General features: G+C 47.2%; 1 protein-coding gene across 1 annotated transcript in view; it reads left to right on the forward strand.

Annotated features, from left to right (window-relative positions):
* CFAP90 (cilia and flagella associated protein 90) overlaps nucleotides 1-13,489 on the forward strand; it is a 28,863-nt gene that overhangs the window by 12,112 nt on the left and 3,262 nt on the right. Inside the window, exon 2 of the mRNA XM_002745131.7 lies at nucleotides 12,919-13,035. Coding sequence (XP_002745177.3) covers nucleotides 12,919-13,035 — 117 coding nt within the window. The remainder of the gene's footprint in view (nucleotides 1-12,918; nucleotides 13,036-13,489) is intronic.

The following is a 13,489-nucleotide window of genomic DNA, read 5'->3' on the forward strand; positions in this document are numbered from 1 at the left end:
AACTATTCTTCCTGATCTCCCTCCTCTCACCTCCCGACCTCTGACAGGCCCCAGTGTGTGTTGGGTCCCGGCAATGTGTCCCTGTATTTTGAACATTTAGTTCCCACTTATAAGTGAGAATGTGAGGTATTTGGTTTTCTGTTCCTGCGTTAGTTTGCTGAGGATAATGTCCTCCAGCTCCATGTATGTCCCCACAAAGGACATGATCTCATTCCTTTTTATGGCTGCATAGTATTCTATGGTATATATGTACCACATTTTGTTTATCCAGTCTATTATTGATGGGTGTTTAGGTTGGTTCCATATCTTTGCTATTGTGAGTAGTGCTGCAATGAACATACATGTACATGTGTCTTCATAATAGAACAATTTATATTCCTTTGGGTATATACCCAGCAATGGGATTGCTGGGTCGATGGTATTTCTGCCTCTAGGTCTTTGAGGAGTCAACACACTGTCTTCCACAATGGTTTAATTCATTTACACTCCCACCAACAGTGTAAAAGCTTTCCCATTTCTCCACAACCTCACTAGTGTCTGTTGTTTTTTGACTTTTCAATATCCATTCTGACTGGTGTGAGATGGTATCTCACTGTGGTTTTGATTTGCATTTTTCTAATGGCCAGTGATATTGAGCTTTTTTTCATATGTTTGTTGGTTATATGTATGTCTTTTGAGAAGTATTTGTTCCTGTCCTTTGCCCAAGTTTTAATGGGGTGTTTTTTTTTTCTTGTAAATTTAAGTTTCTTGGAGATGCTGGATATTAAACCTTTGTCAGATGCACTGCTTGCAAAAATTTTCTCTTATTCTGTAGGTTGTCTGTTTACTCTGTTGATAGTGTCTTTTGCTGTGCAGAAGTTCTTAAGTTTACTTAGATACCATGTCAGTTTTCGCTTTGTTGCAATTCAGCAGGATTCGTTCCTTCTAAGGCTGTGAGGAAAGGCTCCGTTCCAGGCCTCTCTTCTTGGTTTATTGATGGCCATCTTTTCCCAGTGTTTCTTCACATCATCTTCCCTCTGTACATGTCTGTGTCCAAATTTCCCCTTTCTTTTTTTTTTTTTTTTGAGACAGAGTCTCACTCTGTAGCCCAGGCTGGAGTGCCGTGGCATGATTTTGGCTCACTGCAACCTCCACTTCCTGGGTCCCAGTTCAAGCAATTCTCCTGCCTCAGCCTCCTGAGCAGCTGAGATTACAGGCACATGCAACTATGCCCAGTTAATTTTTGTATTTTTAGTAGAGACAGGGTTTCACCATGTTGGTCAGGCTGGTCTTGAACTTCTGTCCTCATGGTCTGCTAACCTCAGGCTCCCGAAGTGCTGGGATTACAGGTGTGAGCCTCCGTGCCTTCCCAATTTCCCCTTTCAATAAGGACATCAGTCATATTCGCTCGGCGGTCTACCCTACTCCAATATGACCTCATCTTAATTAACTCTTCAATTACCTTATTCCAAATAAGGTCACATTCAGAGTTCCTGGGAGTTAGGACTTCAACATTTGAACGCTCGGAGGACACAAGTCAGCCGATCACATCCAGAGAGGTTATTCCGCAGTGGTTCTCACCATAGCAGTGCGGCGCCACCTACCATCTCTCCTTCAGTCACCTGCGCTTCCTACCCGCGGCCCAAGCAGTTGCTCATCATCCATTCTTTTCCGCTGCTGTACCTGTGCTTTTCTTTTATTCCATTTGCATTTTTCTGTGGTTCATAACTAATGGGCTAGTCTCTCTTCTCAGTCTGCGGTCTTTTTAAAGGCAGGGACTCCCCATTTCTGTTCTGCAGTCTGCATAGTGTCTTGCACAATAGTAGGCTGAATGAGCTGTGTAGGCTGAAAACTGGCGCATTCAGCCTACTATGTAGGCCCCCACTCTACTCGTGGCATCTGCCCAGGCCTGTGGTCCACAGTGATTTCTCAGGATCGCGGTGGAGGTCACTGTGAGGGAAACTGAGGGTAGGTGACCAAGTACCATAACCAGGCTAAGCCCATGCGACATTTTAACAATATTCAAACCCAAGGGGAGCGGTCACAAGGTAAGAAACAGATGTTCTCTGCTGTGCTCTGTTTCTTTTTGAGGGAAGCATCATCTGTGAAATAGAGGTAATCCCTTGAGGGATTGTGATGGCAACATTTCAGAAGCTCTGTCTTGTGATAGCATCTAAATCCCAATTGGTTTTTATTAATATCATTTTGCTTCAAGCCATACAAGAATAAAGGGAAAATAGAAGAAAGATTAATAATTAAGGAAGGCCGGGCGTGCTGGCTCAAGCCTGTAATCCCAGCACTTTGGGAGGCCGAGGAGGGTGGATCATGAGGTCAAGAGATTGAGACCATCCCAGTCAACACGGTGAAACCCCGTCTCTACTAAAAATACAAAAAATTAGCTGGGCATGGTGGCGCATGCCTGTAATCCCAGCTACTCAGGAGGCTGAGGCAGGAGAATTGCCTGAATCCAGGAGGCGGAGGTTGCGGTGAGCCGAGATCACGCCATTGCACTCCAGCCTGGGTAACAAGAGTGAAACTCCGTCTCAAAAAAAAAAAGTCCAAGGAAAAGACAGATTTTCAGTTTGATTAGGTATTAAATATGGATAGTCACATTTCATAGTGAGGGTGCCTGCCTGCGAATGACTTTTTAAAAAAATCCTTAGTTTTCAATGCTAGAAAAATTCAATTTTACTCTGGAAAGTTCTGATTATGTAAAATCTGCACAAAAATAAAGCTTCCTAAGATTCTGATCATTCCACACCCACAAGCAATACGATCCCTAGGAAACACTGCGATGTAGAAGACTGTTGGCAACTCATCCAGGGACTGTGAGGCAGGCACGGCTGCCCAGAGGGGTCACTTCGATAGTGTGTTGGGAGACCTGATTAGAATGAGAAGAAATAAGCTTCTTCAGTATAAGGAATACAATGAATGAACAGTTCCTTTCTTCTTCCGATAACAGTGATGCATTCTCATTTCTATTCTTAAGTCCATTCTTCCCTCTTGAGAGTTTTTCTCCCAGGATAATCCAGGCACCTCAGCGGGGGCTCACTCGGTTTCGGAGGGTTGAGCCTGATTAAAAGCGTTGTGCAGAGGAAAACACAAGCCTAGGCCGTTCCTGAAGATCTCTTTTCCTTGCTATTAGTGTTGCCCACTCTGCGGGGCTGTCCTTCAGACCTGGGTGATATGGTTTGGCTGTGTCCCCACCTAAATCTCGAAGTGTAACTCCCACCATTCCCACGTGTCGTGGTAGGAATCTGGCAGGAGGCGATTGAATTATGGGTGTGGGTCTTTCCTACGCTGTTCTTGCGAATGACTCTCACGAGATCTGATGGTTTTAAAAAGGGGAGTTTTCCTGCACAAGCTGTCTCTCTGCTGCTGCCATGTAAGAAGTGCCTTTTGCCTTCTGCCATGATTGTGAGGCCTCCCTGGGCAGATGAAACTGTAAGTCCATTAAACCTCTTTCTTTTTTAAATTGCAAAGTCTTGGGTATGTCTTTATCAGCAGCATGAAAATGGACTAATACACTGGGTGAGGGTGGCTGCCCACCTGCAGGGAGCATTATAGGATCTGAGGGGCCACCAGTCACCTCCACTTTGCCACAAGACTCTCGGGGTGCAGAAGAAGAGAGTGCCTCCTGGCCATCCGTGTAGCTTTCTCCCAGGGGTTCAGTTCTAGACACTGGGTCTTCATATTGTGCACTGCAGCTACTCTCCCCAAAACTCATGAAACAGGGTCAGCCAGGTCAGGAGGGATTTCAGAGGCAGTGGAACACCTAGATGATGAGAAGATTCTGGCTACTACTGAATATCTTAAAATATTGCTTGTATGTGGGGTGGCCTGGGGGTGATGGAGATTAAGCTATTGGCTGGCCAGTGGCTCTGAATCTCAAAGGAAAGGTCTGACGGCAACGTCTTTACTCTAGAGAATTTATCCTCTCTCACCCTTGCAGAGCGTGTGGTGTGCATGACTTCCTGTGTGTTACTGGGTGGCCCATCCCAAAAAGGTTTGCTTAGCCTCTGCAGGCCAGCAGCAAATCAGCCTCTGCATCAACAGCTGCCTATGTTATGGATGTTACAGATATTGAGATTTCTCTATCATGTCTTAGAATGGTTTTTTAAAGTTTTCATTTTACTTGATAAGCAAATGTCTAATTTGTATGTAGTCAAAGTAATTGACATTTTCTGACTTTTTCTATTGTTTTTACGAGTACAGTTTTTCTAATGGGTTTTCTTTTTGAAAACTCATGATCCAGAATTTACTTTTGGCTGTACTGTGATGTGAAGACCCAAATAACTAGCCGGTTGTCACAATATTAAATGTCGAATGGCTTATCAATTCTCCATTGGTTCAGGCTTTTAAACAATCCTATGGGCACATAGCTATATGGTAGATTGCCATCAGGAGACATGAGGGCCAGGGTGCTTTGACGTGAACACATCCTGAAGTTGAGTGAGAGTGAAGACAACAATGAGAGACGCTCGTGTCTGGTGAACTCAGAAAATTGCCAGCACAGGCCCAGAGGCAGAAGCCACAGTTCCCGGTTGGAGGTTGTTTCCCTCCTTCATGCTGACTAGAGTGGCTCTGAACTAAGACATGCCGGGATTCCTGCAGTGGCTGGCCAGGTGCCTTACACATGTTGCTGTTGGAATTCTTATGAACCTTCAGGTAATGATTCTTAAAGATCGTGCTGCTTCCTTACGAGATGGCTTATTGAATGAGGACAGTAGCCACGTCTCAGTTATCTTCTAAGTTCCCTCAGCAGAAGCACAGCATAATGCACATGACAGATGACCTGTGAATGATTTGCTAAGGATTGGCCGAAGCTACGCTGTGCTCTAGTTATTCCATTACTGGCCAGAGTGCCGCGTTCCTGCAGTCAGTGTGAATGGGCATTATGTGTTTTTCAACATACTATATATATGTTTGTCTTATGTCCTTTTCACTGCCTACTTCCACCTCTGTATCCTCCTGTTGGAGGAAATCATTCTAGCCTCGCTATCTGTGAAAACAAACAAAACTAACCAAGCACAAGCTAGAGACCTGCTGCTCCCAAATCCCATGGAGACGTGTCTGAGTTTGCTGCTGGAAGATTTAAAGCAGCTGGAATAACATAAATGACAAGCCGGACTTACAAGGTGAAGACTGAAGACCAGCTGACACATGCATTCTTTACTAGATACTAGACAAGGAAGGTTTTCTTTTGTATTCAGAAAAAGTTGGGATGATAAAATGGAGATGATACAGATAATAGCTCTGTTAATGGGTCTTTACTAGTACATCAGAGTTGTGTGTGTATGTGAATTATATACATATGATATCTATGTGTATATTATATGTAATATATGTATTCATGTGTGTGTGTGTATATATATATATGGATTGCCAAGTGTTACACTTAACACATATGATTAAAGAAAAAAATACATTCTCTCTCAAGAGAGGGTTTTGCACATAGAGAGCCTGACTCTTGGCTAGTGTTAGAGTTGGGGAAGCAATACACCAAAATGTGGTGCTTTTACATTCTGCTTTTAAGACGAAGGCTCAAGGTCCCTCTGACCACCCCCTACCGGTGTCCCCCACTCCTGTCTCTCAATCCTTTGTCTCTCCCAAAGCACTGGATGAAGCTGATTTCTAAAGAAGCTGAGTTCCCTTATCTGCCTAAATCTGGACTCACCAAAGAAGAAAAGCATAAGGGTGGCCGGGAGAAAGGAGAATAGACCAAACTCAGGCAAGCCAGTTTTATGAACCTGCAGGGCTGCTCCACAGCAATCAGAGGAGGCACCATATTCCTAACGTTCTTGCCTCTTAATAGGTAATAGAGAAGGGGCGCCATTCTTGTCTGGCTGCTTCTTGCTGGATAGGGGTGATGTAGGGGAGAGGCTAGATTGTAGGGTTTGCTGTTCCCAGAGCTGTTGGTATTATTGAAATGGCATTATATTTCATATTGTTTCATTGGTGAAAGCTTTAATGCAGTCCTGTAAGAACTGGGTGAGAAGTTATAAGAGGCAGGGGCCAAATGCTAGAAGGAGAAGAATAGAAATGAGAGGTCCAGCTAGTGGGAGGAGCCAGGGTGCCCAAGTCCAAAGCTTGGTCCAAGAGTTGGAGAGGCGCTGCCTGATTTCAGAAGCTTTTTTATTTAACCATCGAGCTGCATCTTGTACTAGTCCTGACTGCATTTTTCCCCTAAAAAGGTACACAGCCCTCCTTTTTCGGCAGTGAGGAGGTTTAAACTTGCACGGTTTTCGAGTGTAACTGCTGCTAGAGAGTTTATTTGGGACTGAAGAGTGAGAGTGAATTCTGCCGTGTCTTGCCGATTGTCTGAGAGGTCTTTGGAGAGGGTGTGATAGTAGGACGGGGAGGTGGCCAGATCTGCTCTTCCTGTTCCTGTGGCTACAGTCATTCCAAATCCCATTAGCAGGGGTATCAGCTGCACGGCTCAGCGCTGGCAGACTTGAGCCTTGATGGGGACTAGTAAGTTTTGGTTCCCTGGGGCAATGCCCATTTTGGGGCTTAGAAAGACTAGGGTGCAGGTGCCAGTCCAATTAGTGGGGAGGCATAGGTAAGTTGAGGCCCCACACATGAAAAATATGCCTTGGCTGGGCAGACGGAACTGGTAGTCTATGTTAAAAAGTGTGTGTGAGATTATCGTTCTTCTTTTCCCGTGCTCCCAGGGTGCCGGCTAGGGCGGCTCCAGTAAGCAGCTGAAAAGGGGTTAGCGCGGAAAGGTGAGTGGCTCCGTGTGTTTTGTTTTCCCATTGACGAAGGAATCATTTTGTACCTACTAAGATTCCTTCAGAAGGATGGCCAAATGTGGGTATAAGGAGGCATTTATCAGGGGTGGGGGCTGCTCTGCAAGGGGTCCAGGGGTGTATAGTAATGCCTTCCATCGCAAAATCCTGATTGTTTTTTAAGTAGAGACTTACTAATGACTTTAGGGGGTCCTGAAAAGCAGACAGGTGCCTAAAGGGAGAGGCCTGGAAGACTTGAAAGTTTTGATAGTTGGCTGGGGCCTGAAGCTGTAAGGTATAATTGCGCTGATGGGGCGGTAGGTGCCCCGGAGGTGCCCCAGAGGTAGACCTGAAGGTACATTGCCTTGAAAGCAAACTGGGGCTTGGAGAGCTAACTCTGTGTTTATGGCTATGGGGCCGTGTGTGGGCTCATTATTATTGTTTGTATGTTGGGTGGGATTGGAAATAGAGGAATGCAGAAGTTGTACTGTGCATTCTGTTATTTTTCGTTGTTTTAGGGAAGGGAAACCTGGCTAATGACTGCATGTTTAAGGGCTGGGAGAGGCTTATACTTTCAAACTGAGGATGATAGGTTAATTTGGTAAAAACCCATGTTTTTGCAGGGGCAGGAGTGGCAGTATACGTGGTGGAATAGCCAGCAGTCTTTTGCTAGGGTTGGGTTGGATTGGTTCAGCAGTGAATGGGTTAAGCTGAGGGTTTTGTAGAGGTAGTTAGGGATGAGAGGCAGCGGGGTTGCAGACAGAGGAGAGGAAGAGGGTAAAGCAGCGGATAGGCGGCGGCAGGGCATTTACATTTCTTTCTTTTTTTTTTTTTTCTGAGACGGAGTTTCGCTGTTGTTACCCAGACTGGAGTGCAATGGCACGATCTCGGCTCACTGCAACCTCCGCCTTCTGGGTTCAAGCAATTCTCCTGCCTCAGCCTCCCGAGTAGCTGGGACTACAGGTGCGCACCAACCATGCCCAGCTAATTTTTGAATTTTTTTTAGTAGAGACGGGGTTTCACCTTGTTGACCAGGATGGTCTCGATCTCTTGACCTTGTGATCCACCAGCCTCAGCCTCCCAAAGTGCTGGGATTATAGGCGTGAGCCACATTTACATTTCTTTAAGGATTTGGGGAGTAAAGAGGAGGGAGACAGCAGTGGGTTGTTTTCGGGAACAGGCGTGAGGCGGAGTTTGGCTAAGCTGAGAAGAGAACTGGAGAATCGGCGGAGGATGGAGCTGGTGGGTTAGTGGGCACGTCAGGAGCTCTTTTTAATCTGGAAAGATGGTACCAAGAGACATGTCCTGAGAGTTTCGCTGCAGTGGGGATTGTGAGAAGAACCCGAAAGGGACCTTCCCACTTTGGCTTAAGGCTTGCTGAGTTAAGAGTTTTTAGAAAGACATGTTCTCCTGGTAGGTCTGTTTGGTGGGCCTTTGTGGGGCTGTGGGAGGGCTTGGTCTGCTTGTTCACGGAGGAGATGGCAGATGAGGGAAAGTGTTGGGAGGTATTCTCCTACATGAGTTAGAAGCGGGTATGTTTTGTAAGAGAAAAGGCCGAACGTGGTGGCTCACACCTGTAATCCCAGCACTTTGGGAGGCCAAGACGGGCGAATCACCTGAGGTCGGGAGTTCAAGACCAGCCGGACCAACATGGCAAAACCGCATCTCAACTAAAAATACAAAATTACCTGGGCATGGTGGCTCATGCCTGTAATCCCAGCTACTCAGGAGGCTGAGGCAGTAGAGTGGCTTGAGCCCAGGAGGCAGAGGTTGCAGTGAGCCGAGATTACACCATTGCACTCCAGCCTGGGCAATAAGAGTGAAAGTCTGTCTCAAAAAAAAAAAAGAAAAGAAAGAAAGAAAAGGGCGTCTATACAAAGGGGTCGTGGTGTCCCACACTGTTGGATTAACAAGAGAAGTGGGGAGTGGATATTGGGGGCAGGGTCAAGGGTTGGCATGGTGGCAGAGAGGAGTAGGAGAGAATCTGGTTGTGGGGAACAGAAAAAGGTGCTGGAAGCTTTGATTTTAGGTTTTTTGCCTAGATTGGGGGTAGGGCAATGAAGCATGATAAGGAAAGAGTGTGAGAAAACAGTATCAAATAGGGAACAAGTAAGAGGTCTGGTGGCACATGAGATGGATTCGCCAACCCCCACGACTGAGACTTGAGAGGGATGAGTGGGTCCTGAGAATTCAGGCAAAGCTGAGTGCGTGGCCCCGGTATTGATTAAAAAAGAGATTGGCTTGCCTGCTACCTACTAGCAGAGTTACTCTGGGCTCTGATGCAGTGATGGCAGATGGGGTAGGGGCCCTGAGCCTCGGCAGTCCTCAGTGGCTAAGCCGAGGAGCTGCAGGAGTGCAAGTGATTCTTCACTTTTTGTCTTGCTGAGCGGATGATGGCTCTGAGGTGCAGGCTTTTCTGTCCGTCTGTTGAGAGGAGTCAGACTTCCAGGTGCCTGTCTGCCAGCAGACTGGGCAAGGGCTTTTTGGCACTCTTGGGTTAGGACACGTCCTCGCCCAGTGACCTTTGTTTGCCGCTCTTAAAATAAGGCCCAGGAGGGCCACTGCTATCGGATCTTTTGTGCCCTTGGGTACCATGGCTAGGCTGACGGATAGCTGCAGCTCGAGGCTGGTATTTAGCATGATCTCTTTGGACTTTATCTAACTTGCTCTGCTTATTTCTGTTATTGAAGACCTTGTTGTGGGGTTTGAGGGCCATCTTCAGCCTTTTTAAGTTTGCGCCAAATGTCAGGAGCAGATTGGGAGATAAAATGGGAATTAAGAACAATAGTTCCTTCTCGGGAGGCAGGTATATTTTTAGAGAGCCTCTGTAAGGTGAGAAAGGAATTGGGCAGGATTTTTATCTGCCTTTTGGGAACTTTCTTTAAGTTTTTCAAAATTTATGGCCTTATAGGTGGTCTTGTTAAGGCGTGAAATAAGGCAAGTAATCATATGGTTACAGGATGCCTGACTGGCGTCTGTGGGTTGGTCCTCTCAGGAAGGCTCTTCCCGCGGGTGGCAGTGGCTCCGACGACTTAGTAGGGTCTCCCCAATGAAGATCATCCACATGGTGCCTGGGACGTAAGCCACACTCTTTCCAAGTGTGTTCATAAGATCATGCCAAGTGAGTTCATAAGACTGGGTCATGTAAGTATCAGGATCAGAGGAGAAGGACCCAAGACGTTTTTCAATCTGGGAGAGATCGGAGAGGAAGAAGGGGACATGGACACGAACAATTCCTTTAGCCCCTGCTGCCTCCCAGAGGGGAAGCAAGGGAGCCCAAGGGAGCCGGTTGCCGGGCATGTTGGGCTTGGGAATGGGTACGGGGCGGAGACCGGGAGGATTCAGAGCCAGAAGTGAGGTGGCTGGCGGGGAGGTAGGGCTGGAGTGGGGACGTACGGTGGATTGTGATGCTCCCGTGGGAATTATAATGTGGATGAGGAGGAGGAGGAAAATCGGCGAGGTCAAAGGAAGTTGGATCGTTGGCTGGGGCTGTGGGGGGTGTGGCAGGAAGAGAGTTGTCAGCTGGGGCTGTGGGGGGTGTGGCAGGAAGAGAGTTGTCAGCTGGGGCTGTGGGGGGTGTGGCAGGAAGAGAGTTGTCAGCTGGGGCTGTGGGGGGTGTGGCAGGAAGAGAGTTGTCAGCTGGGGCTGTGGGGGGTGTGGCAGGAAGAGAGTTGTCAGCTGGGGCTGTGGGGGGTGTGGCAGGAAGAGAGTTGTCAGCTGGGGCTGTGGGGGGTGTGGCAGGAAGAGAGTTGTCAGCTGGGGCTGTGGGGGGTGTGGCAGGAAGAGAGTTGTCAGCTGGGGCTGTGGGGGGTGTGGCAGGAAGAGAGTTGTCAGCTGGGGCTGTGGGGGGTGTGGCAGGAAGAGAGTTGTCAGCTGGGGCTGTGGGGGGTGTGGCAGGAAGAGAGTTGTCAGCTGGGGCTGTGGGGGGTGTGGCAGGAAGAGAGTTGTCAGCTGGGGCTGTGGGGGGTGTGGCAGGAAGAGAGTTGTCAGCTGGGGCTGTGGGGGGTGTGGCAGGAAGAGAGTTGTCAGCTGGGGCTGTGGGGGGTGTGGCAGGAAGAGAGTCGGGTTTGGAAGGAGGGAGGAAGCTTTGGAAAGTACAGCAGGACCGGCAGAGGGAAGGGCGGCTACGGAGGGTGAGGAAAGCCTGAGCATAAGGAATCTCAGACCATTTCCCATTGCAGTGGCAAACGTTGTCTGAGTCTCTCAGTATGTTGAAATCAAAAATACCATTTTCAGGCCATTGGGAGCCCTTGTCTAATTGTATTGAGGCCAAACGGTATTACTGTAAAAGATAAGCCTCTTAGGACGATCTTCTGAATGGAGGCCAAGAGTATTGATATTACGCAGGAGACACCCAAGGGGGATTGTTTTGGAAGGGGTAGAGTGACAAGCTCCCATTGCAAATGGGGAAGGCAGGGAGAAGAAGAAGAGACTGCTGATTGACAAGGACGGCAGGAGAGGGTGTCCCCTGTCCGGAATATGGGAGGCATCCTCTGAGTCGGGCTTCCGTGAAATGGAGGAACCAGAGGCCTGGAGGCCGGAGGAAGCCCTTGGCCCAGTGCTGGGTCTTTTGGGAAGGCAGAGACAGTCAACAGTTACGGGTAAAGGGCAACAGTCTCTCTTACTCACCCTGGCAGAGGCTCTGAGGGTGGATGTGGTCACCAGCAATTGGAGAGTCTGGGAGATCCTCCAGATCTTTGGTAGGTTCGGGAAGAGGAGGATGGCTGGGAAAGCAGTGATAGAAGAGAGAGGGAAGGAGAGAGAAAGAGAGAGAGAGAGAGTCCCTTAAGGATGCCCAGCTGGAGTGCACCCCTCCTGGGTTTCGGCACCAATAACGAAAGGGTAGCTGAGAGAAAGGAGAATAGACTCAAAGTCAGGCAAACACGTTTTATTAACTTGCCTGGCTGCTCTGTAAGTATCAGAGGAGGCAGCTTGTTCCTAACAAAAACGAGGACCGCTGGTACCTTCCCTGAGTTTGCATTAACTGCACTCCTATCATGGGAAGACAGGTCAAAGTCTGCTAAGACACCTGGACAGACTTTTGTCACAGACCATTGACTGCTCTGTGGGCCCAACAGACTTTGTCCCAGACCACTGTTATCTTCTCCAAGCCCATTATATCCTCCTAAAGATAACTTCCTACCTCCCTAAAATCATCCACATTTCCCCATCTTCCTTTCTCATACGAAGAAGCCTGTACAAGGATCTGTAGCCTATTGCGTGGCAGGGTAATCACCCTGAGATTTCCCTCATGCACATTAATAAAAATTCACATGCCTTTCTTTAAATCTTCCTTCTGTCAGTTGGGTTTCAGGCAACTGTCAGAGAGCAGAGACGTTTGCCCTGAGGTCCTGCACTAGGGACTCCTGTTAAGTTTCATTATCCTAGTATGTGGGTATTGTTTGTTTTTCAAAGAAGCTCAAGCTTATTATAGAAAACTTGAGCAACACAAAACAAGTAGATTCAAAGAAAAAAATATACATAACCTTAGAGATGTCATTTTGCTACGGTCTGAATGTTTCCGTCTCTCCAAATTCATATGTTGAAGCCTCACCCACCATGTGGTGGTATTGGGAGGCAGGGCCTTTTGGAGGGGATTAGGCCTCTCAGGGTCATGTTCCCATAAATGGGATTAGTGCTCTCATAAAAGAAACCTGAAGGGGCTTGTTTGCCCTTTCAGCATGTGAGGATACAGGGGAAAAGACACCATCTGTGAATCATAAATTGGGCCCTCACCTGACACTCAATCTCACAGGGCCTTGAACTTGGACTTTGCAGCCTCTAGGACTGTGAGAAATAAATTGCTGTTGCCCGTAAGTCACCCAGTCTATATGGTATTTTGTTACAGCAGCCTGAATGGACTAACACACATTTTTATTTTAAAGTTTGAGCTCTAGCAATGGAGTCAGACAGCAAGAGAGCTTGGGGACCCACTTCTCTCACCAAGGGAGGAGAAAGTTGAGAAGTGCCATGAAAATGTTCCTACTTCATCTGGGGCCTCGTAGCAACCATCTCTGCTGGTAAGGCCTGGGCCTCTCCTGGCTCCGGGTCACAGCTGGTCCTTCTTGGTGAGATGACCTTTCCTACCACATACTCACCACATGCACCTCCGGCCTTCCTTGGGAAAGTACCGGCATCTGTGCTCCGCCAGGCCTCAGTGTCTCAGCCTTCAAATTAGCCCATGGCTTTCTTCCTCTTTTTGTTCCAGACAGGAATTACTTCCCTCTACGACTGTGTTTTTAAGAGGCGCCTAGATTATGATCAGAAGTTGCACCGAGATGACAGAGAACACGCAAAAAGCCTGGGACTTCATGTTAATGAAGAGGTAATATTAAGACAGAATATTAACAGGTTGTCAACAGATTAGCAAAACTGTACAGGCATATCTAGTTTTATTGGACTTCACTTTATTGGCTTTTATAGATACTGCATTTGTTTACAAATCGAAAGTTTGTGGTAACCTTATGTCAAGTAAGTCTGTTGGTGCCATTTTTCCAATAGCGTGTGCTCCCTTCCTATCCCTGTGTTAGCATTTTTTAACAATAAAGTATTTACAAATTAAGCTCTATACATTTTTCAGACATAATGCTATTGCACACTTAACACACTATGGTGTGGTGTAAATATAACTTATATATGCACTGAAAACCCCCCAAAATTTTATGACTCACTTCATATCGATAGTTACCTTATTGCCATGGTTTAGAACCAAATCTGCAGTATCTCTGAGGTATGCTTGTACGTGTGTGTGTGTGTGTGTGTGTGTGTGTGTGTGGTGG

The sequence above is a fragment of the Callithrix jacchus genome, chromosome 2 (assembly GCF_049354715.1).
Source record: "Callithrix jacchus isolate 240 chromosome 2, calJac240_pri, whole genome shotgun sequence".
In the NCBI taxonomy this organism is placed as follows: domain Eukaryota; kingdom Metazoa; phylum Chordata; class Mammalia; order Primates; family Cebidae; genus Callithrix; species Callithrix jacchus.